A 23,377-nucleotide genomic window follows, 5' to 3' on the forward strand; every position below is an offset into this window, starting at 1 on the left:
GATCGCGGCGCTCCGGGAGAGACCTTTGTAGGAAGGTGTGAAAGCTCGGAGCAGATGGGGCGCCGGGCCGGGCTCCCCGCTTCTGTAGCTCTTGTGACATGGGCTGTAGTCAGGTGGCACCTCAAGATTTAACATGGCCTGGGTGGGAGGCGAGGGGCCGAGGGGTAGGGCGCCGGGTGCAGAACAATGACTTCTGAATTATGACGTAAGCGGCAGCCCTGAGTGCCGGGCCGCTTCATTACCATAAGAAGGGCCGCAGGAGGGGCTTTCTTTTTCTCCCCCCGACCGTTTACCGGGACCCCAGGGTTCACTGTGAGCGCAGGCGCGGAAAGAGCCCTAATGCCTTCGGGCGACTTTGGATCGCTGCGGGGCTGGGGCTGGTGCGGGGGGGGGGGGTGTGGGGTGACTCCCGCCCCTCCCGTGGGGCTCCTGCTGCTCTCCGGGGGCCGCCGCCGCCACTGCTGCATTTCCCTGATTTGTCTCCCAGCCCTCGGCACTGCGGGCTTCTGGCAATGGTTTTTACCTTATATGGGCATCAGGGCTCTGAGGCTGTCAGCATCCCGAGTCCTTTCCTCCCATAGCTTTGATTGGCCACTGTTGGCCGGGCCCAAAAGATGGGGAGATCTGGGGGTCTACTGGAAAGAGAAAGGCCACTGAGCCAAGTGCAGGCCACACTTAACCGTTTCCAGCTCTGGATGGAGATGTGTCCTGGCTGGTTTGTGCCCACAGGCTCAAACACCGTGGTGGCTAGCTAAGATTTTTGCTTACTTTGGGTATATTTCTTGGGTGTAAAAAGCTCTTCTTTAGAGCCAAGAGCTTAGCTGACATTTTACAGATGCATTTTGGCACCCATAACTTGTTGGGATTACTGCACTATGAAGCAGTGTGTGGCATTGCCATCTTATGAAAAGGACTTAGTTCATTCAGTACACAGAAAATTGTGCCAAAAGTCTAGGGCCCCTCCTGCTTTGTCCTGGAGAAAGGTAACTTCCTCTTCTGGCTGATTGATGAAGGGAAGGGCTCCTGTTGGGCACAGTCCTAATTGTAATTAAGAGCAGCTGCTGCCCCAAGGAGTGGTAGAAAGGGCCCAGGCCCATCAGGCCTCAGGGCAGTGCTTGGGGCAGGTGAGCTGGACCCTGGTTTCATTATCGTCTAAATAAAGGCCTTGGGCCAGAATGGTCTCTGAGGTCCCTTTTAACTCCCAGATACCTAAATGCAAGTTGATAGTTTCTTTTTTTAGCTTTTAGAGTTTTTCTCTCTCCTTCCTGTGGGTTTTTGTCCTAAGGCCTGTGGCTGCCAAGCCCTTAGAAGGATGGAACTCTTCATTCATAGAGGGCTCCCAGCAAGAAAAATCCCAAGTGTTGGGGAGTTGTAGGCCTGCCTCATAGAGCCTCTTGTTTTATTTTCCTGGCTTAATATCGGATGCTTTGTCTTAATTTCCTGTTTTTGCTCTTAAGTCTGGAGATCTGTGGCAAGAAGCTGGCCTCCAGTGCTTTGAGAGCAGGGAAATTTTATTTTGACTAGGTTCCTACTTTTTTGTTCCCTGTTTTTGTTTGGCCTTGATTCAAAGGCATCATATGGAAATGGTGTGTGTGTGTGTGTGTGTGTGTGTGTGTGTGTGTGTGTGTGAATAATGTGCAGGAAAAGAAGACCTTCATTTTTCCAAGGCATATGGAAACGGGGAAGTTAGGAACTCTCACTTTGTTGTAGGCAGTGCTATTTATTGTAGAATCTAGGTGAAATTGGGTAGGGAGAGATCAGATACATGGCTGTAATGCTGGTGAACTTTATAATATTGGACTTCACCCGGTCCTTAAAGACTTTATGGCCTGTCTGTGCAATTCTGTTAATCTCATTTCCCCCAGAGAAATAGCAGTGCCCAAGTAACTCAACGCCAGAATTCATGCCAGTCCCAGGTCTGATGCCCTGCCCTGATATGCTCTGCCTCTCACAGGAAACTTAAGATTTTGCCTCCTTGCTTGCTTTCCTCCAGGAACAGTTTTGAAGGGCCTTCTTCCTTTCCCTTCTCCTTAGCTGTCTAATTCTCCTACAACATGTATTTTATGGCTTCCAAAGCCTGGATTCCAAGGGAGTCTCTTCAGTTACCTACGGTGCCAGGGACTTGGGGAAATGACATTAGACTTGTAGGTTCTAATCTCAGTTTTGCCACTTACTAGCATGTGTCACTGCCAGTGGGCCACTTCCCCTCCCTGGGCTTCAGTGTCTTCATAATATTTGAAGGTTCTTGGATTTCGTCATTGGGGCACCTCCCACTGATGCAGATTGTAGCTCCCGCTCTACTGCTTGGTATAGATAGCTGGTCTTTGAGAGTCACTGGCTTCCGGGAAGATTCATTTTTATGTGCCCATCTTGATGATGTGCCTTTCTGAAGGTTAATTAGGGCAATTCCTGAATGACAAGCCAGAATGTATGTTGTAGGGCCTGAGAGAGTTTATGCTTTGACTGAAGAGCCTTCAAGAATTCAAATTCAACAAAGAGATACTGCAGCTGGCCTTTAGCTGGACTTCTCCCTCACTCTTCTGCTTTCCTCTCCCTTCTTCCCCCATTCCTTTCTCTCTGCCTCCTCTTTCTGTGTCTCTGTCTTTCTCTTCCCCTTTCCCTCTCCCCCTCTATTTCTCTCTCTCCTCCCTCTCCCCCTCATCTTAAAGATGGTCAGGATCAGCATTTGGGCCACCAGCTTCAAAGGCTCCCAGAAGCATCAAATGAGACAGTGTAGGCAAAGAATTTTGTAAATTGTAAAGGCATTTCTCAGGGTCCCACTCTGCTGCTAATTTGGGGGTGCTCAGGCACTTTGGCTCCTCAGAGCAGGGCCTGAGAGCCTTACTGGAGTTGAGCTGACCTTTGTCAGCATGAATAGTACTGTAAGAAGAAAAAGGATGTTGGAGAAAGATGAAAATCGGCTTCAATAGACATCCTTTTGACTCCTTTGAACTTGCTACAATGTGAATGGAGCCCTTATGCTAGAGCAGAAATTTTCTCCTTATTTCCGCAGCACATGTTGGCTTGCTGTTCTCTTTCTGAGGGCTTGAACAATTCTATACAATTTATGGCCCCAAACCGGCAAAGGGTTTATTGTTGATACTTAACAAAAGGCCCCAGTTTGGTGTGTGGTTTAACAAAGTTAAATTGAAATTTCGCCTGCCTCAGTGACTCTGGAACCATTAGCTGTTCTGAACATCAGAAGAAAATGGATCTATCTTTCTTTCACGGATCCATTGTAGATGACCAGTTAGGAGGTTCTCCAAATGGACCATATGTCTGGAGTTGAGCACTACAAGACTACTTGTTACTTCTCCAGGAAGCAGTGAAGCCTCCGGGAGCTAGAACAACTTGGCATTTAGAAGAGGCTTTGAGAGGTTCAGGTATCAGTGGCTTCTAACTTGGAAGAATCCTGGAAGAAGAAAGTAGAGTTGTAATGGCCTGGCTACAAAAATGGGCTGTGAAAAGGGATTCGAATCTTTGGTCAGAAATAGTTGGGCTTTATGTTATTGAACTCTGCAGGAGACAACAACAAGGTTTCCTGTATGGTAGATATCAGCCTAAAGTGCTGGGAAGCTTTAATGTTGTCCCTTACCAGGCTTGCCTTATTACTTAAAAAATAAACTTTTATTGATAATCTTGGTTTTTATATTGCCTAGATTTCCCTTTAGGTCCTTTGGAACAGAAAAAAAAACCAATAAAATCTTCTCTTGAAGGAACTTGTAATTGGATCAGTGTAAATTATTCCTGACCCACAATCTGGCAGTGTTTTCAGACTAGCCTGTGGATAGAGGAGATGTACCCATGTGGCTGGTCACTGGGCACCCCGGATTCCCCATCGTTCTCTTGGAATGATCTGCCATGTTCTGGGAGGGACATGTTCACAACATCTTCACGTTCTTTCTTGAAGATTGGCTTGGGACAGTGATCATTTCTGTGGCTACATGTGTAAGCTATTATTAGAGACAGCACCATTGATTTCAAAAAGCAGATCGTAGCAGAAAAGATCCTTGGGGAATGATATTTGTATGCTTTGGAGTTTAAAAATGAAGCATTTGCTGGTTCAGCACAGGGTCAGATGCAGCTGTTCACAGGTTGTGGAGCCTGTGCTGATTCATGGACATGAATGAAAACAGCTGGAGTCTTGCCTTAACCTGCCCCGCAGCTGAAACCTGGCACCCGGAGTCCTCCACAAATATGGCTCTGCCTTCCTTAGCTCTGCTGCTTCCCTTCAAACCTCCCCCCAATGGTCATGCCAGCTGGCTGAGCATACCTGGACCTGCCAGCTCTGCCTCTGCCTGTGTATATATGTCAGTGTGGTCCCTCCCTCACCATCAGGTGATCCTGGCCATTCTTTGCCATCATTTCCACTGATAAAATCATGTCTGAGGTTGAAACATTTCCACAGTTCCAAGGGGTTGAGAACTTTATTGTAAACTATATTTAGAGACAGTTCTTGCCCTGTGTAAGTGGACTGTTCTGCAGACCTCTAAATAAAGTGATTTTAATGTAATGCACATATTTGCCCACTGATGTGAAGAAGGGAGGGAAGGAGAGAGACAGGAAGGGGGCCTGCATGTGGTTTCAGGACACATGGGGGTTGGGGACAGAGAAGCAAGAGCCAGTGGGGAGGAACATGTGAGGATGGCGACAGACATGGGAGGGACCTAAGACAGATACAGGACTGATGGGCAGGACAGGGCAGAGATCTCCTCTGTTGGCTTGGGATGTCCCAAGCCAAGCCCAGCTTGGCTATTCCATTCTTCTGCTTTCACATGGAAGACTTTTTAATGTGGGGGGGGAGTTGTCAGGGGGGGGAGTGGGGGTTGGGATGGGACCAGAGCAAAGGACAAGAACAGAAAGAGAGCATAGAACTATATAGGAAAGTTAACATAGCTGGTTTTTTGGAACAAGACTTTTGGAATTCTTTACATAAAGTTGCATTTATGTCATACAAATGCATGTAAAGGGAGGACTGTCTGTTTTTAGTAGTCCTCAGGGATGGTAGAAATGACCACCTAGCAGGCAGGAGCCTGGGGCTAAGGGTGCATATCCTAAGGAGGCCAGCCGGGCTTTCCGGGAATGGGCAGCACTCTCCTTGGCATCTGTGCCACGTTGTAGATGTTACACTCATGGGGAGCTTTCTTCCCCTGCCCTCCAAATCTAAAGTAACTGTCCTCTTTCCTGCCACACTTGGTATCATGTTTATTCCCATGTTTGTCTTATTTCTCTCTTGAGGGCCATGTTTGTGCTTTCATACTTGTCACTCCTGCTACTTCACATGTGGCTGGGCTTGTTAAAGTATCTGTCAATGAGGTTTGGGTATTTTCTTTTTGGTTTCTGGGTTTTCAAGAACTTTGAATGCCAAGGAAATGGCTACAAGTCCATGGAAAGGTTTCTGTCCCTGTGTGTCCCATCTGCTCTGTCAGCAGGGACTGTCCCTTCCTAGTGCCCAGCACGGTGCTTTGCACTCAGCAAGTGCTTAATAAAATGTCTTTTTGTTCATTTGCATCTACCTGTCCTTTTAGCCAGGTAACTGAAAAGAGCTGTGGTCACTAGGCTTGGGAGCTGGAAGGGACCCCAGCCCCAGATTCCCTTCCTCCTTGATCTCTCTCTGTCTCTCTCTCACACATACACACTCACTCACACACTCATACCAGCTCACACCAGAAGGCAGTTGCCCATGGTCCCACAGGCGCAGCTGGTAACAGCCCAGGCTTGGCCCCTCTGTCTCTTGGCTGAGCAGCTGTGCTGTTTGCGCCCGAGAAGCTGCATGATCTGATCCCCCCTGAGATCAGGTTGCGGCACAGCAGCCAGGCCACTGGATCTCTCCGATCCTTTTTACAAGCCATGTCGCTGACCTTATTTCCATTCAGTCTTGAACTTCTCTTAGGCAGTTTCTTGTCTTGGAGCCTTATGTGCTTACTTCCCCTTCTTTTTCAGTGGAGCATCTATGCAGTAAAGGCTGAAATTAAAACCGTGGCTATCTTAAAGAAGCCACTTTTTTCAGCAAGTGTGATTTTAGCTAAGAAGTAAAGTTGAGCCTGGGCAGAGGCTCACCGCCTCATTATATATCATCTGTCAGTGATGCTGCTGTAGAGGGTGCCTGTGCCTTAGGTAATAGCTGGCTTAGAGCACCTTGGAGGACCTTGGACAGATTATGTAATGCGATCCCCATGTGGAATCTGGATCTGAAAGGTCTCCTCTGTATGTTTGTGTGGAAAAGCAGCTGGGGCTCCTGTTCTACTCATTTCAGTTGGTTGTCTCCTAAAAACAACTCTGGTCTTGTAGGGTTCTTAGCCCTTTCCTTTTTAGGTCAGCTGTAAATACAGGGCTGAGGGAAGCTGAAGTCATTTGACTCCTAGAATTGTTTTATCTCCCAGGAGTCTTTACATAAACCTGCATGTTGAAAGCACTTTGATGGGTGCAAAGACATTTCTGAGAATAATCTGCATGCTGTATCTCAGCCTACAGAACTTGCTTACTTTACGTGGTCAGCAGGGAGGGAGCCCTGCATCTGCTCTTGAGGCTACAGGTCCATTTCTAGATCTGCTGCTTAGTACCCGGATGCTTAGTACCTTGGCCGAGTCACTGAAGTCTGGGAGCCTCAGTTTTCCCCAGTTGTAAAATGGGGCTAATGTTTCTTTGGCTGCCTACTTTATCAAGAGCCTTTATAGAATTTTGGGAGAGCTGGGGTAAGTAAGGCATTTGGTAGAAGCTAGCCATCAGAATCACATTGTCACTGATACTTAACATAGGAAAGTCGTCATCTCCAGGCAGCTAGGTGGCTCCGAACTTGGAGTCAGGAAGAGCTGCCTGAGACAGCTTACTGGCTGTATGATACTGAGCAAGACATTTAACTTCTCCCTGCCTCAGTTTCCATGTCTGTAAAATGAGGATGATAAAATTGCACCTGTCAGGTGGTTGTGATGATCAAATGAAATAACGTGGAAAGCACTTTGCAAAAATAAAGTGCTATATAAATCCTAGCTGTTGGTATTGCCACAGGATGATGATGATGATGATGATGCAGCAATTTAAGGAATGCTTTCTCAATAAAATAAAATAGATTGGTTTGGAAGTAAAATGAAATTGCCCTATACGTAAAAGATCCTAAAATAAGTTACTTTTTAATGGGGAAAAAATTATAAAAACCATCGTCAGGCACCTCATAAATATTCCTCATAGGCAAAGTCTTATTTTGTACTTGCTGTGTTTAGCCATGTAGGTTTCGAGTAAGTGATACATGGTTCTCCCAACATGTGCCAGTGTCTGTTTCACAGAGTGGCGCTTTGGAATCTTGGGAATTCACCATGGTGCCTTGGTATTTACTGGGGGATAAACAAGGATTTGTCACGGTCACCCTGTGAGACGCCAGCCACGTAGCCACATCCCAGACGTGCTAGTACTCCTAGGTTAAGCCCGTGTAGAGTGGTCTCCTTTAACTTTGGGGGGCCCCAACGCTCATTTGCCCAATTCTGCATTTTTGTGCCCATCTTTGACTTAACGAAATGAAATCGGTATGGTGGTGAGGGCCAAGTTGGGGCAATAGGATGTTTTGCATCGAATTAGGACATTCGGTTCCTAACTGGGGACCATGTAATTTCTTAAAGAGAGGTAGCATTGTAAAGAGTGTGAAGGAAAGAGTGCTGGACTGGTTGGCGCCAAGAATCAGAGGGCTTAGTGCTGGGAGGGAGCTCCATCTGTCCCCTTCATTTTATAAATTAGGACACTTGGGTTCTAAAAAGGGGACATTTTGGCAAAAGCACCACAGGTAGGGAAATGGCAGAATGAGGGCCCGAGGCACAGGTTTTGGGGTCTTAGATCTGGAGCTGGCTTCAGGTGGGCGCTCCTTCTGCACCTCGAGCCCGCCCCTATACTTAAAGGACCTGCCTCTGGAGAGGCAGTTCAAGCATCATAGCTACGGAGGTGAGTATCATTGTTATTATTATTGGCTCTGTTACCGTTGTGTGCCTCAGTTTTCTTATCTGCACAATAGGCGCTCCAGTAAGAGTGCCGCATGCAGAGTTGCTTCTGTAAAACTGTGTAGTGCCGTAGAAATATGAGGCATAGCTGATATTTCTGTGGAGATCTCCCCTTCCTAGGGATTTGGGAGGAATGATCAGAACAGTTATTCTGTCAAACACTCTGAGTATGTTCAGTTTGCATTTCAAAAACCCATATTATGTCTATTTATTCCTCCACTTGCTTGCTTTTGAAATCACTCTATCAACAAATGGTGGAAACAGTTTTTCTTGTGCAACATAGAGCTTCTTTTCCCATTTCATTTGTTTTAAGAATTTATGAGGACATCACAGCCAGAGGAAGCAGCCGTTCTCTGAATATTCTTCTTTCTAACCATGGACTTTCTGTGTTTCAGATGGCTAGCTGCCAATCCTTTTTCAGCTCCCCATTTCCTGGGCCTTTTCTCCAACCCTTGGTGCAGCGGAGAGTTTTCTTCCTTTTACAGCCTGGTTTAGCTTTGTCCCAATGCTTTAGCGATTAATAGGAGGAGGGGAACAGGTGTGAGTTAACCAAGGAAAAGCTATCCAGGTCTCTAGTAAAACTTGGGGCCCTGGGACTTTCGATGATCCCTTTCCCCCAAAAATAATAACTCTTGTTCATAGTTCTTCGTGTTTGCAAAACACTTTCAGTGTATTTTAGCAGAGGAAGGAGCCTTCTGCTGGTACTGGAAGGCCTGAACACAGTCATTCCCTTGCTCCTGTATGGTCTTGGGCAAATGACTAATTTATAAAACAAGTTGGAGTGGGATGAGCTCTTCTGACCTGTATCCACTGCATGTGACTCTATTGGCCACTTTTTCCTCCTGGGCTTTCCTGGCACTGTTCTCTCCTGGTTCTCCTCCCTGTCTGCCTGGTCCCTCACACTGTTTGGAGGAGGGCTTCTTCTCCATCCTCTTCACTTTCTCTCTTGAATTCTCAGGTAACCTACATTCAGGCCACGTCTTTCCTAACCCCAGTCCTGCATCGCCCAGTCCTGAATGTTCAGGCTGGATTTCTTGGAGACATCTCAAACTTGGATTATGTGACAACAGAACTCATTTTCCCCCCATATCTACTTCTCTGTCAAACTTACCAATGTCTGTTGAAGCACTGCCATTATTTCAGTCTCCTAGATTTGTAGCCTCAGCCTGCCCCATCCATCCTGTTACCAAATCTCTGCCATTTTAACTTCCACAGCATCCCTCACCTCTCACAACTACCACCTTACTTAGTTCAGACTTCCACCACCTCTTGCCTAGACTCATTACAGTGGATTCTTAGTTGGTGTTCATGCCCTAAGTCTCTTCCCCACTCCAGTCCATCCTCCGCTCAGCGACCAAAGTGATTTTTCTAACACTCTCAAAAAACTCTAGTTGCTTCCAGTAACCTCTAGGATAAAATAAAAACTGGGGCCTTTAAAGCCCTTTGCAGCCTGACCTCTGCCACCCCCCACCCCCACCTGCAGCTCGCCTTCCCTCACTCCATCTTCTGTCTGTACTTTGTCCAGGGCTGCCCTAGTACCTGGATTCCCAGGCTTCCTTTATGATACATCTCCAGCATCATTCCTTATACAGAGCACTCCCCACCCCCAACTGCTTCTGCCTTCCCTCACTATGATCTGGCCGTTTTCTTGTATTTATTATGGATATTCTTAGACACATTGTCTCCTCCTTTAGAAGTTCCTTGAGAGCAGTGATTATTTCTTTATTTGTATTTGTATGCCAAATGCCTGGCATAGAGTGAACTCTTACTGTGTGTTTGCCGATTTTCTGATTCTCACCTTAGAGCCTGGTTGGGTAGTTGGTATAGCTGTTGGCCCCATTTACAGATGAGAAGTAAAGCCCTTAGCTACACAGGCAGAGGCAGAGTCAGAGCTCGCACCCGTGTCTCCTGACTCCCAGGCCAGTGCTCGTCCTGCGGTGTAACTGTTTGAAACAAACAATTTGGTAGAGAAGTGACTGATTTTGAAACAATCCTCCTTCAGCCACACATGGTGGCAACTCCCAGGATGGGTAGGCTTAGGGATCTGTGACATTTGTCCTGGAAGCCAGGGCCCCCAGGTTGTCAGAAGGGTCAGACTTGTTCTCTGCTCTTGTAGTGGGAAGTGGCGCAGGTTAGAGCAGCGGGTCAGGGCCCCTGCATTTCCAGCCAGCTCAGAGAGGGAGGCACAGAATTTTTTCCTCCATTAAAATCATAGAAGTGGTATTTGTGTGCTGCATTTGTGTTCACTTCTAGGTGAGAACACCTGGATTTTTAAAAAAGTCATTCATTCATGCTATTTATTTAAGAAAACTGGTGAGATGTTCTCATTTTTGAGATGCCCCAGAGCTGCTTTTTACCTGATGATAGATTCTCTTTGTAATTCCAGTAGCTTCATCCTTGTACCCATCACTTGGCCTTTACCAAAGGAAACCCAGCTTCGTTGATAATTGTGTCTGTTTTTCTTCTCTTATCTGTTGTTCAAAGGCCCTTAGTAAGTCTTGGCTCTATACTGAGTATCATGTTAGATGCTGGGAAATAATACAGAAAGGTCGATGGATGCAGGTGGGGCTTGCCCTTGTGGAGATTACCTGTTAGGAGAGAAACTTCTAAAGAACAGCACCTGGGAATGGCTGAGCAGGCTTAGATGATTGAAAGCGAGAGAAGGAAAGGATCACTGTGGGGTGAGGTCAGCCGTGCAGTGAGGTCAGTTGAGGATGGCTTCATGGAGGTTCCTTGGGAGATCTTTGACTTAGTGATGGAGTGGCTTCTGCTTCTAGTCTGGACATGGCCCCGGTTGGCCTAGACAGGGCTCAGTCTTCTCTGTTCCTAAGTGGTGGACCGTCCTTCGTTTTATCAGGGAAATGTGGTATGAGGCCAGATCTTTTCCACTGGAAAGCGAGTGTACAATTTAGGTTGTTAAGTGTCTCTCGAGAGAATGCCGCTGCTGAACATATTTTGAAAGGTGAGGATTATCAGTATTGATTTTGCACCCCTAAGGACAGAAAGAGTGCCTGCCCTCACTTTGTGCTTTCAGACTCGTCTTAAATATGATTGAGAATTGGAAGAGATGGAGAGAGTGGCAAGGCTAGGGCAGTCACTTTACATTTTAGAAGTTTAATACCCTCCTCAAGGTCTCAACAGAGCTGAAATTTGTCGGAATCCTGGGGCTTTCCAACACATTGGGCCTTCTGGTAGTTGGAGGAATAAGGGAAGTGGTCTGAAGCTAACTGAATTTTGAATTTAATTGTGAAGTGTTCTGTTTGAGAGGCGGCCGCTTGTCATAGAAAAACCCCACTGGCTTGTGGAAGTCAGGAGGCCCAAGGCCATGTTTTGTTTCTCTGTGAATCGAGGGCTTGTTGGAGATGCCTCCAGTATTCTGTGGATATGGGAGTGTTCTAAGAGCATGCAGATTGTGCTTCTGTTTGGAAACTTTCCAAGCGTTCATGTTAAGTTGATTCTATGTATTATGTTGCTTTTGTAACTTTAAAGGTACATTGATTAGAGAGGGGGAGGGGCAAATAGAAGTTTTTACTGTAATTAAAGTTTTAGAAATTTTACCAGTTGTGATCTCCAACAATTCCTCTTGGTTCAAAAGCACTTGCAACATTAGAAGAAGCCATTGTGACTAAGGGCCTCTTCTTTTCTCATTGTCCTGTTTCATGGTTCATTAACTGGACTTGACAATAAATATGCAAGTTCAGGATACATTTCCCTCACAGGAAGGAGGTGGGCCAGCTGGGCCTGGCCTTTATCCTTTTGAGTTAGACTGTCCCCTTTTCTCACACACTCCATGCAAACTTAATGTTTCTTCACCTCCCAATTGCTCCACCTTCCCCCATGTATCTAGCTAAGAAAGGAGCGCTTTAAGGAGATCAGAGTCAGCCTTTAAGGTAGTTAGAATAAATTGTGTTTGAACATCCCATTTTTTTTGGGCTAAGCGTGGTTGGTCACAGACCCCTTTTAGGAAGCAAATGATTGCACGGAGTATTATGTCATTACCATACATCCTCAATGTGAAATCACTGGCTACATCTTTCTGTAGTGCTGAAGGTAGGATGGCGGGGTGGGGGTGGGCAGGGGCGGGGTGAATGGGAGGCTTTGAAGCCTGGCTGGCCAACAGGTCTAGGTCCTGGTCTCTTGTGGCTGGAAGGAGCAATGGCATTGGGAGACTGGACTAGGACAGGTTAGTCCTTCAAGAGTCGAGGCAAGGCTATTCCTTTCCTTCTCATTCCTCTGAGATAGTGTGGGGAGAAAAGAAGAGAAGGATTTGCTTGGTTTTTACTGCAGGTGTCTGGGGTAAAAGGCTCGATAACAGTCCTTGAGCCTATTGATTTACACTAGATTATAGCTTCTCTGTCCCTCCCCCTTATTCCTCCCCCTTTAATGCTTGGTATTGATTCTTATAGTTTGATTTTTCTCCCAAGGGCCCAACATTAATCTTCATAAATAAGTCTAAATATCAGTGCTAAAATGGTTTGTTTTGCTTCCAAATTCTTTTGTAAATGAAGACCCTGGGGGTATCCCTTTCTCTGCTTAATTTTGTATTGAATCTTGCAAATTGCCAGCATTATTAGCTGTTGTGCTATCTACAGAGTCCAAAAGAGAAAGAGAAATTGTCAAGAAGAAAAGCCTCTTGTTGTTTTGACACGGTACCACCTAGTTGGAAAATGGAGTATCATCTCTGCAAAAAATAGGGGCAGCAAAAGATGATTTACCCAGAAGTTGGTCATTTCTAATATGTTGCTGGCTGCCTTTTGAAAACACTCTAGTTCCCTTCCTCCATAATGCTCTTTCAGGGACCTGGGTATACAGGGTGCACAAGGAACAACTCTGACTGATCTTTATAATCTATCAAAAATGGATAGAATTAGCTGTTTTAGTCTTAAGATCGCTTCTCTTAGATGACAGCGTTCTTATCGATGTCACACTTAAAACAGGAATGTTGGCTTCAGGGGACCAGTTACCTTTGAGGTGCATGTAAAGGTGATGCTCCTTTACTGGGAACATGAGCTCATTTCCATCTGGGGGTTTGACAGCAGGCAATGGAGGGCATCTTTAGTACAGCACTGGGCCTGACTGATCAGCATTTCTGCTGGTTGAATTTGAGTAGAACGGGACACTTTTCTTGCACTACTTTTTCACTCCTAGTTGAAGCTTGGTTTTATCTGGTTTTAGTTTGTTTTTTTCTAAATAGCTTCAGCTGTATTTGTTCAGGCAAAAAGGGGCATCCGTTCCCGGCATCTTTCCATGTACAATATATTCTGTTGCTTTACAGGTAGGCGATGTCAGAACTTGTTAGATTTTGGATTCAGAAAAGTAGTTGTTACAGTTTAATGTCATTGTGACAGGAGGTCTCCAGTGGAGTGCCCCAGGGATCTGTGCTTGACTTTGTGCTGTTTTAAATGTTTTATAAATGATTTAGGTAAAGGCATAGAATGGTCTGCTCATTGGATTTGCCAGGCTGCAGGTTAAGTGGGGAGATTTGGGCGGGGGGTACATTGACAGTCCAGGGACAGCAGCTGGCTTCACATCCCAAAGGACCCTGGGGGGGCTTGACAGCACTTCTCAACCTTTTTGGTATCAGAAACCCTTTATTGTCTAAAAACAATTGAGGACGCCAGGGTCTTCGATGACCCTCAATAAGTTGAGATAGAACTCTTCCACGGGTGATATCTGTCCATACTTATTGTTGGTGTTTTCCATTTCAAATAAAGGACATACTTGGAATTTGTAGTTTAGGTTTCTTGAGCTCTTGCCACTGTTAGCCATTACGTGAGGCAGCTTGGTTTAATGACAATTGTGGTGCAGTGTGGCCTCTGAGGCCTTTGACTTGGGCCTGTTTGACCCTAGAAAGGCTAGTCATCCATCTTTGTAAAATGGACCTCCCCTCTTCCCTGGGAGCCGAGTCCTTTTGGGAGATCCTCTCCACTTGGTGTCTGGTGCAGCCCCCGCTTTTTATTTTGTCTTCTTTGGAGGGCTCATGAGAATTGTAATGGTTTCTGTAGTGGGAGCTGGCAGTGCTCATCTGTTGACATTTGCCACATCTATACAGTGTGTCTGCCTCAGTGTCCCCCTGCCTTCCTATAGCCTGGTCTATCCCCTTTAATTAGAGAGTTTTACTGGTTTGGGAAGGGGGAGGGGCAGATGTGCATAAAGGGAATCCAAAATAAATACACGATGTCTATAATACATTTTTCTCTCTTTTGCCGTAGACTGGTAGAATTGACAAATCCTACCCAACCGTATGTGGCCACACAGGACCCGTGCTCGACATCGACTGGTGTCCCCACAACGACCAGGTCATCGCCAGTGGTTCCGAGGATTGCACAGTGATGGTGAGTGTAAAAGCGAATTTTGGAACGTTTTACTGCTTTTGGAAATTACTCCTGCCAACCACAGAGGCCTCTGAAGTGGGTGCCATATTTGCACTACGTATTTCCTTTGAGTTGAAACCAGTGACCATGTTTTACATAATAACTTTGAATAATGCTGTACGTGCAAACCACTGTGCCGGGGATCCTCATTTCCCCCAATTGGGACCTGACAGCCATAGTTCCAATGAGCCCACCAGGAGCCTTGAAGATGCCAGGAGAGGATTTTGAGATCTTCCTTGGCTAGCAGAGAATATGAGCCTTAGGCATCTTTTGGTTCAGATAGCCCCAAGGAATAGGGAGGAAATAAGGAGCTGTTACCTCCGAGTTTCACTTATAGTAGGGGTGATTCAAAGATTGTTGCGCAGGGAAAGGGCTGGATTTTATTCAGCAAATCAGACAAACCTTTATTAAAGGACCTACTGCATACAAGACACTGTCCTAAGCACAGGGGACAAAACCAAACCAAATCTGCCCTTGAGGAACTTAGATTCTGTAGCTAGCAAAAGTTCTTATGTAGTATTTTGTGGGTATTGTCTATTATATTTGAGTGGCTTTGTGTGGATTTTTTTTAAAAATCTACTTTACTTTCCTCTTTCTAAAACCCTTAGTTTTTATGTGGGTCCTTAAAGTCAGGGTGCTGGTGACTCGAGAAAAGGTGTAGAGGTTAGAATAGATCGAGTCAGTCAGTGCCCAGGCTAGGCCAAGCTGAAATTCCAGACTGACCACTGGGGGTGAGGGCTGATTTCCTACCCCCCTCTCCCTCCTCAAAATGGGTTGTGGATGTGGGAACGTACATAGAAGAGGCAAGGTGAGCACTGTGGGGTGGTATGGTGGTGATAGGAAGGGCAGATGGCTTGAATTAGATCATCACGGCTGATGCCCGCTTACTGTGGGACCTGGGGTAGTCATTTTCTCAGGGCTGTATGGCCTTCAATCATCTTTTCCCAAAATAGTGTATTTCACACAGTGTGACAACAGTTCTGCAAGAATATGTTGATGCTGTTCATATTTGTCCTTCTGATATCTAAGCTCACAGGACTTAGATCTGGAAAGGACCTTTAGAAACCATCTACTTCCACCTCCTGGTTGTATAGAGGAGGGGCTGAATGGAGGCTTTCTCACTTCATGACTTTGGTATTTAATGTGAAAATATTCAGTAAAGCAGACTTGCATTGTGAAAGTAAAAAAACAAAACAAAACAACTCTGGTTCCAAATTTCCCTAATTCCCATAGAAGCATAGAATTTTAAGAGCTGGAAGGGCTCTAAGAGATGACCTAGGCCAACTCGCTTATTTTACAGCTCAGGAGACTGAGGCCCAGTGAGGCGCCATGACCAGTATCAGACCACTGGGTGGTGGCCAGGTCCCCTCATTCCTAGGCTTCTGGTATTTGTCATGTGCTTCATCATTTCTTGTTCTGTGCAAAAGCTAAATAAAAATCTCCCAACTTTCCTCTGCTTTTTTGCTAAAGATATCTTATACCCCCAGGCTCCCCAAGGGGTGTGTACATATAGCGTCTAGCAGTGTATTTCAAGCCACCCAGGGCTCTCTGCTACACTAGGTTGCCGGGTCTGTGATTCCAAGACTCTTAATTGGTTGTCTGTTACCTCTTACATTTTGCAAGCTCCTTATTAGTTTGCTTTAATTTTTAAAAATGCTTGTGGGAATCATTTAGGGTAGTCATTAACAGGTAAAGAGCCCCGAAAGCTGGCATAGGAAGAGCTGGGGGTGAGTGTGTGTGCCATCCTAGGGACTTGGAGTGAGGAAGACCTCCCTGTGTCCTCATCTTGCCAAACAGCCAGTGGGCTGTGACCTCGGGCACTTTCAACATCTATCCAATGGGGATCCCAGTCCTAAGAGCAGCCACTCCCCTCACAGTGGTGTCCATAGGTCCACATATGGCCCACACACAAAATGAAGTGGAGAGATCCCTCGTCCTCTACTTTCCATGTACTTGTCATTCACTAGGCCTCATTGGTTGAAGTCTCCTTGGACATGGACAGAGGAGTTCCTTTGCTATCCCATCCATCCATTTCTCTACCTGGAGTATTTCTAGGATGACTCCACCTACAGTGAAGGCATGTTAGCCAAGTCTGCTGCTCTCCCGAAGACCACTTCTGTTTTGCTCAAGCCCTTCAAAGCAGGGTCCTGCTGGTTGCAGAAAAGGTCTGTGAAGAGAGGAGGTCAGATAGAGCCAGTTAGTGCCCAAGTTGGACCAAGCTGGAAGAGAAATTCTGCCTGTGGGATGTTGGGGAGGGCCGCCATCCCCCAGTGGAGAATGGTATGGTTCAGAATTTGGCCTGTTCATTTGAGTTTTGATGAATTCCATTTTTTTTTTTTTTTGGCCTGGAAAGGGTTTGGTTTTGTTTTTCCTCTTATCCCTCACAATAAATTCTCCAACTTAATTACTTAGAAGTCATGTGCTATCACTGCTGCAACCATGAAAAAGAAAGTTTGTTGCTTAATACTGGAAATGAATGCTTTTTAAAATGAAGTGCTTCGATATTTCCTCACTGCCTCTCAGAAATTGAGAATTCCCGAGAGAGGAGGGCCTCAATTCGCCATTTGTGTTTTTTATTGCCTTCTGAATCCGGGCTTTTTAGCTTTCTTTGAATTAAATGTAAAACAAATGATCACTGTAGTCATGTGTCTCAGTCAGAATGTGCCAAGCGGGCAGTTCGATGGCAAAGTGGATAGAGTGCTGGGCCTGGAGTCAGGAAGAGGAGCCAGCCTCAGACACTGACTAGCTGCATGACCCTGGGCAAGTCACTTCACCCTGTTTGCCTCAGTTTCCTCATCTGTAAAATGAGCTGGAGAAGGAAATGGCAAACCACCTCAGTATCTCTGCCAAGAAAACCCCAAGTGAGGTCACAGAGAGTTGGACGCAACTGAGAGTGACTGTGCTAGACGCTGAGCTAAGCACTGGGAATATGATGAAGGCAAAAGACAATCCCTGCTCTTTCTAGCCAGCAGGTTGTGGTCTGACAAGGAGCTTTGTGAGCTCCATTGAGCTAATTGCCTATTGACTGGAAGCAGCACATGCTCACAGCAAATTCTAGCAGCCTGAGAGGACTGTGACTTCCCTTGACAATGGTGGTTGCCCTTCCCTGCTGCTTCATGGGACAGGGAGGTGACTCAGAGGATGCCCTGGAATAGAGGCTCAGGCCGTTCTCATCTAGTCCCCATGGCACCTACCCACCTGGCCTGGGATGGCCTGTATTCTTCTCTCAGGTCTTAGGAAGTTTTGGAGAGGCTCAGTGTCATATACACTCAAGTATTTGTTAATGTCACATGAATGTTGGACTTTACCATTGATAAAAGGCTTTCCTCACATTTTTAGAGAGTTTTAAAGTTTATTTGGCTCTTTCTTCACAATACAAGCCTGTGAAGTAGGCAGGGCAAGGAGATCATTGGTAACTGGTGCAAGCAGTGTCAGTAGATGAACAGGAAGCCAGACTTCAGAGAGTTCAGAAGAGTGAGAGGGATGGTTGTTGTAGACAGCCTTCCAGGGAATTTAGCCATGAAAGGAAGAAGAGATAGAGGAGAGGATGGTGGTGAGGAGGGGGAGCTGCATTGGTGGATCAGGGATCAGGCAGACAAGGGTGTGTTTGTAGTCAGGAGGAGATGGAAGATTAATGTGAGGACATGTCAATGATGGAATCAGGGACAGTCTGCTAGAAAAAATTGCTCTCCGTGATTGGCCTCTGTGAACTATGAGGCAGTGCTTTGGGAGAAGAATTGGAGGATTATGGGTTGTTTGAGGCAGGATGAAAAGATGTAGAAAAGCTGCTGTGATTGGAGAGGTGGAAGTAAAAGGGATTGCCTGGTAGCAGTGAGGGCCCAGTTGTGATTCTGTGACACAAATTTACAGCATAGTGGGTTAGCATAGTTTCCTGATTTTTCTTGAGCTCCATTCAGCAGCCCACAAAAAGAGAAAAATCAGCAGATGGTGGGAATCATCCCAGGTTGAGGCACGGCCAATTAGTATTTGATTTCTATACTTTTCCCACAGCTGTCTTCTCAATCGACCTCCTCCTCCAACAAGAGACAGTATAGTGGAGAGAAAGGAACCTGGTGTCAGGAGACCTGGATATTAGACCTGTCTCAACCTCGGTTTTTTTGACCTTGTGAAAATCACTGCCCCGTTCTGGGCCTCAGCTTCCTCACCTTTAAAATAAGGAGGATTAGAGTTGCGTGGCTTTCAGCTTACCATTTTCTGATTCTGTGAAAATCCCTGTGTGTTAAGTGCCTCCACACACAGTACATGTGGTATACCCGGGAAATACTCCCAGTAAATGTTGATTGAATCAACTTGAATATATTGTTATGTTCACCTTTAAAACATTTCCGTCAATATTATTTAACAAGAACAATCCTGGAAATGTTCACATTGATGACTTAAATAGAATCCTCAAAATTGTTTCCTGGAATAATTTTCCTTTATCCTTCCTTCATTTGTGGGAATAAGGAGGGGGCAGAATGTATGCATAAGACAGTTCTGTTCTGGGCTATTTGTCGATGGATGTCATGACTCCAGGAGCCTAGCATTCCCAAATTCAGAGATTTGGACCCACCCTTTGGTTAATTTAGGAATGCACTGACTGCCCTTCACACTTCGAAGGGAGGCTGATGAGGTGACTGGACTGATCTGCAGCTGCTGCAGGGTGCCACACGTGTGGTTCATTCCTCCGCCAAAGGAGCCACCATCTTTCAAGATTTCTCCTCGGCTTCTCTCTTGATATTTTAGTCCTTTTGTGGAAGGGTGCCTGGCAGGGTTAGTATAAAATCCAGTGGCGCGTTCACAATAGGTGATTTTTTGGGAAAGGTTCAGAGAGGAAACCAGAGTCTGTGTACGAAGAGGAAACCAGACACTGGGGGTGCGGGGGGGGGGGGGGGGGGGGGGCGGGGTGATAAGGGAGGGTGGCGGAGGAATCTCGACGGTTTTTTAGCCTTGAGCCCATGCTTAAAGATTTCTTGAGAATCAGCCTGGAGGAGCTTTTCATGTTTTGCTTTGAGTAGTTTTCTCCTCTAACTTATTACTCCGACCTTGGTGGGTAAAGGTGATGATTAGTGACCTACCATGTCTCTAAAACAGTTTCTTAGAGTCATCTTTTCCCCAAAATGGGAGTAGATTTTTAAAACTGGATTTATTCTCTGATTTCTTTCTTCCAGCTCCCCATTCTGCCACATGTGTTTTTTAAGATGGGTTGGGATGTGGGTACAGGTCAGTGACATAAAGCTGGGACAGACCCACATCGTGATCAGAGCCGTGACTTTGACCTCATTCGCACTGTCCTCAGGTTATCAGGGCGATTTGCCTTGGGCATCACTAAAGTGGAGCAGACAGAAGCTTTTGGACTTGAGCTGGAATGCCATGTATTCTGTAGTAAAGACTCAAAATAATGTGTTTGAAGTTGGAGCCAAGCTAGGAGGGAAATCCTGAACATGTTTGGTGTCTGAGCTGAAGGTGGAAGAGAGAAAGAGTGAATGGCTGCTCTTGGTGTTCTTTGGCCTGTATAAATGCTTGTTGTTTGCTTTGTGGGTGCCAAGGCCCCCTAGGAGAGAGGCAAAGAGAAGATCAGATTCCTGTCTTGAAGGAGTTTATAATCCAATATATATATATATATATATATATATATATATATATATATATATATATATATATATATACATATAATAAGACAATAATAAATGAAAAATTTCAGAACTTAAATTTTTAAAATTTCATATAGGATAGGGACCAGTGATGGGCTTGTGATCTCATTGGTCTGTGGTCTGTAAGCATTTATTAAGTGCCTACTGTGTACCAGGTATATAGTGGGGTAAGGGGCTGGGGTCAGTAAACTATACACCAAGGGCCATGATGGGCCCTACTTGTTTTTGGTATGGCACCCAATCTAAGAATGGTTTTTACATTTTTAGATAAAATAAAATTTTTATTTTAAAAATGTAAAAACCAGTTTTCCAGTCCCTGGTATTACCCACTTTCTCTGCAGTTGATAGGCTTAGTGAATGGTTGCCTCCAGTTCCATGGCCAGTACATCTCCAGGTGGTACTTGAAGAAGCCAGCCTTCAGATTCTGAGGCTAGCTCTTGACCTCCTGACCAACTGCCTCTCTGAGGCATCAAAATTAGGCCTTGAGAAGTGCTAATAAGTGTTCATTGAGCGTGTGATATAGTGGGTAGAATGCTGGCCTAACTAGCAGGAAGACAGGTTTGCCCTTCTCTCTGCCTCAGTTTCCTTATCTGCTCTTGTACCTACCTCTCAAGCAAGATAATAACCTTTAGGGCAGGTGTAGAAGTGTCAGTTGTTAATAATTACTATTGAAGTCCATCCCATTGGCTTGGTCAGATCTACCAGGCTGAAAAGGCCTCAGGTGTGTGTCATTGGGTAGGAGTAGCCTGCCGGGACCTAGATGTCAAGGAGTTGTGATCTGTGCCAGTGGGGAGAGGACTCCCAAAGGACACACTTGTAGTGATAACTTAGGTCATCGTGACTTCTATAGCTGACAGTATGCTTTCCCTGCTGAACGTGTGGATCATTGTCCCCGTTTAGAATGTGAGGAAACAAGTCCAGAGCCATGGTTTGCCCTGTCTGTGGTCAGCACAAGTGGGTTGCACCTTGTACTTGGTCCAAGACCATGTGTTGTGTTTTCTGTTGTCCCATGAAGGCTGTGGGTTCGAGGCTCTGCAGCGAGGACAAAGATGAATAAGCCAGGGCCCCCATCATGGAGGAAGAGGGATTACTCTGTGTTTTAGGGGTCCTGTTCAGCAAATTCTAGAGTTTGCTCCCTCATCGATTTCCCTGTTAGCTCTTCTGCTACTATTTTTGTCAACTGTAAGCACATATTTGAGAAATAGAACCCATTTGAAGTACTGATTACTCTAGAAAGCCTCAGTAGCCTGCCCAGCCTGATTAGGTTTAAGTGCAGGGAAGCCAAGACAGGTGACTGCGGGGACTGGGGGGCATGGTGGTTGACTGACTCCACGGCCCTTTAGATCCTGGGAGAATGGTGAGGAGAGGCGAGGCTGGGGGTCCCTCCTTGCTTGTCTTCACAAAGCCAACCACCTTCTGGCCATGGGCTGAGCACCAGGCCCTGCCATGCTCCTGCAAGGGTTGGCTAGAAATGGTGCCATACAATGTGTTTGTTTAATCACTTCTGTACAGCTTTGTACCTTGCAGCTAGCTTCTCCACCACATACAGCTTTGGAAGAGAAGTCAGTCTTTCAGAGATATTATGCCCTAAGTCTGCATGAAGGCAGCTTGAGCACCAAGGAGGCATCCTCATCAGTCTGTTTGTTTGAAAGAAAACAAACCGCACTCCGCAGGAGTACCTCCACTCCCCAAGGGTTTGACCACCTCCCAGTGTTTGATGTTATGCTTTGTCAGATCAGTGTGCCGGGCCCTGTGTTCCCCTTGAGGGACACAAAGAGGAATGGCAGGCATGCTTCTAGACAGGAGGAGGCTTTGGATGACCCAAAGAGGGAGGCTGAAGGGAGGTAATCTGAGGTGATAGCTGAGATGGGCCTTGAGAGGATGGGAAGGATTGCAGTAGGTGGGGAGGTTCTCCCTGGGGAGAACAGAAGAACCTGTTCTGGGCAAAGCAAGCCAAGTCCAACGGACCTAATGCTTGTACTTCATTTTCCTCTGGGCAGCTAGGTGGCTCAGTGTATAGAGCACTAGGCCTGGAGTCAGGAAGACCTGAATTCAAATGCAGCCCCAGACTCTAGCTGTGTGACCCTGGGCAAGTCACTTCACCCTGTTTGCCTCAGTTTCCTCATCTGTCAAATGAGCTGGAGAAGGAAATGGCATAGTACTCCAGTAGCTCTGCCTAGAAAATCCCAAATGGGATCATGAAGTGTTGGACACGAGTCAGACACGACTGAACAATGACAGCATGTATTGTAGCAGCCAAGAAATGGAGTTTTGATCTGGGAAGTAAGTCACTGAAGCATATGGTGGATTAAAATATAGCATGGTCAATTGGCATGCTCCTTCCAGAAGAATGGTACTGTCTGACTTGATGAGGGAGGGAGGGAATGTGGCAGAGAGGGTGGCCTGCCAGGTAGAGGGCTTCTTGGACATAGTCTGGTGTCTAGGGCCCATCAGGGCTCATCCAGTGTATTGGTCACCAGTCACCTGGCCTGGGGAGCTCCAAAGATGAGCGGAGCTTGGGCCCTGGACTCTGGCCCTGGTGCTGAGCTCTGCCCTGTGGCGAAGGATTACTTATTGAAGATAGGTCTTTACTTTTTTGTGACATGGACCCCTTTGATAGTCTGCTTAAACCTGTGTTTCTCTGCTCAGAAGAGCATTTGTAAATCTATAAAATAGAACTATAAGAATGCAAAGGAAGCCAGTTAAGTTATATTGAAATGCCCTTATCAGAGAAGTGATTATAACAAGGTCTAGACCCCAGCTTAAGAACCTGACTTTACAAAGAACTCGATATTCTCTAAATTGGTCCTTAAAATCTTCTGGGCTAAGGGGTTATTTTTTAAGTAAACCACAATTATTTTCCCCCAAAAAAGGGCTTTGACCTCTGCCTTTGCCTCAGGCTTTCAGTGTGGACTTGCTACCTTTGTGTCCCCGGGCCAGTGCCTTTGCCTGCACACCTGCTTCTTGGAAAACCCCAGCCCCATTTATCTGGCTGCCTGCAGAGCTGTTACCCTAGACCTGGAGAGCCCTGCACGGTGCATGAAGCTCTGCTGCCACCTGGAGGGAAGAGGGTGCCATGACAAGGCTGACCGTTGGAGCTGCATTTGTCTAGAGGTTCATGTTGCAGGCAGGGATGCTCCCGTTGTCAGAGATTACTCACGGGAGATACACTTCATGATTGCCCCAGTGCTGGCTTGATGCTTTGATAAAATTGCCTTATTGTTACTTAGCTGTGCAGTCTTCATGACCCCATTTGGGGTTTTCTTGGCAGAGATACTGGAGTGGTTTGCCATTTCCTTCTCCAGCTTATTTGACAGATGAAGAAACTGAAGCAAACAGGTTAAAGTGACTTGCCCAGGGTCAC

The 23,377-nt window shown here is 46.1% G+C and overlaps 1 protein-coding gene across 1 annotated transcript in view; it reads left to right on the forward strand.

Annotated features, from left to right (window-relative positions):
• Positions 1–23,377, forward strand: part of CORO1C (coronin 1C) — an 85,551-nt gene that overhangs the window by 47,226 nt on the left and 14,948 nt on the right. Inside the window, exon 3 of the mRNA XM_036734943.1 lies at positions 14,198–14,320. Within this exon, the coding sequence (XP_036590838.1) occupies positions 14,198–14,320 (123 nt within the window). The remainder of the gene's footprint in view (positions 1–14,197; positions 14,321–23,377) is intronic.

Source organism: Trichosurus vulpecula, chromosome 1 (genome assembly GCF_011100635.1).
Source record: "Trichosurus vulpecula isolate mTriVul1 chromosome 1, mTriVul1.pri, whole genome shotgun sequence".
Taxonomy (NCBI): domain Eukaryota; kingdom Metazoa; phylum Chordata; class Mammalia; order Diprotodontia; family Phalangeridae; genus Trichosurus; species Trichosurus vulpecula.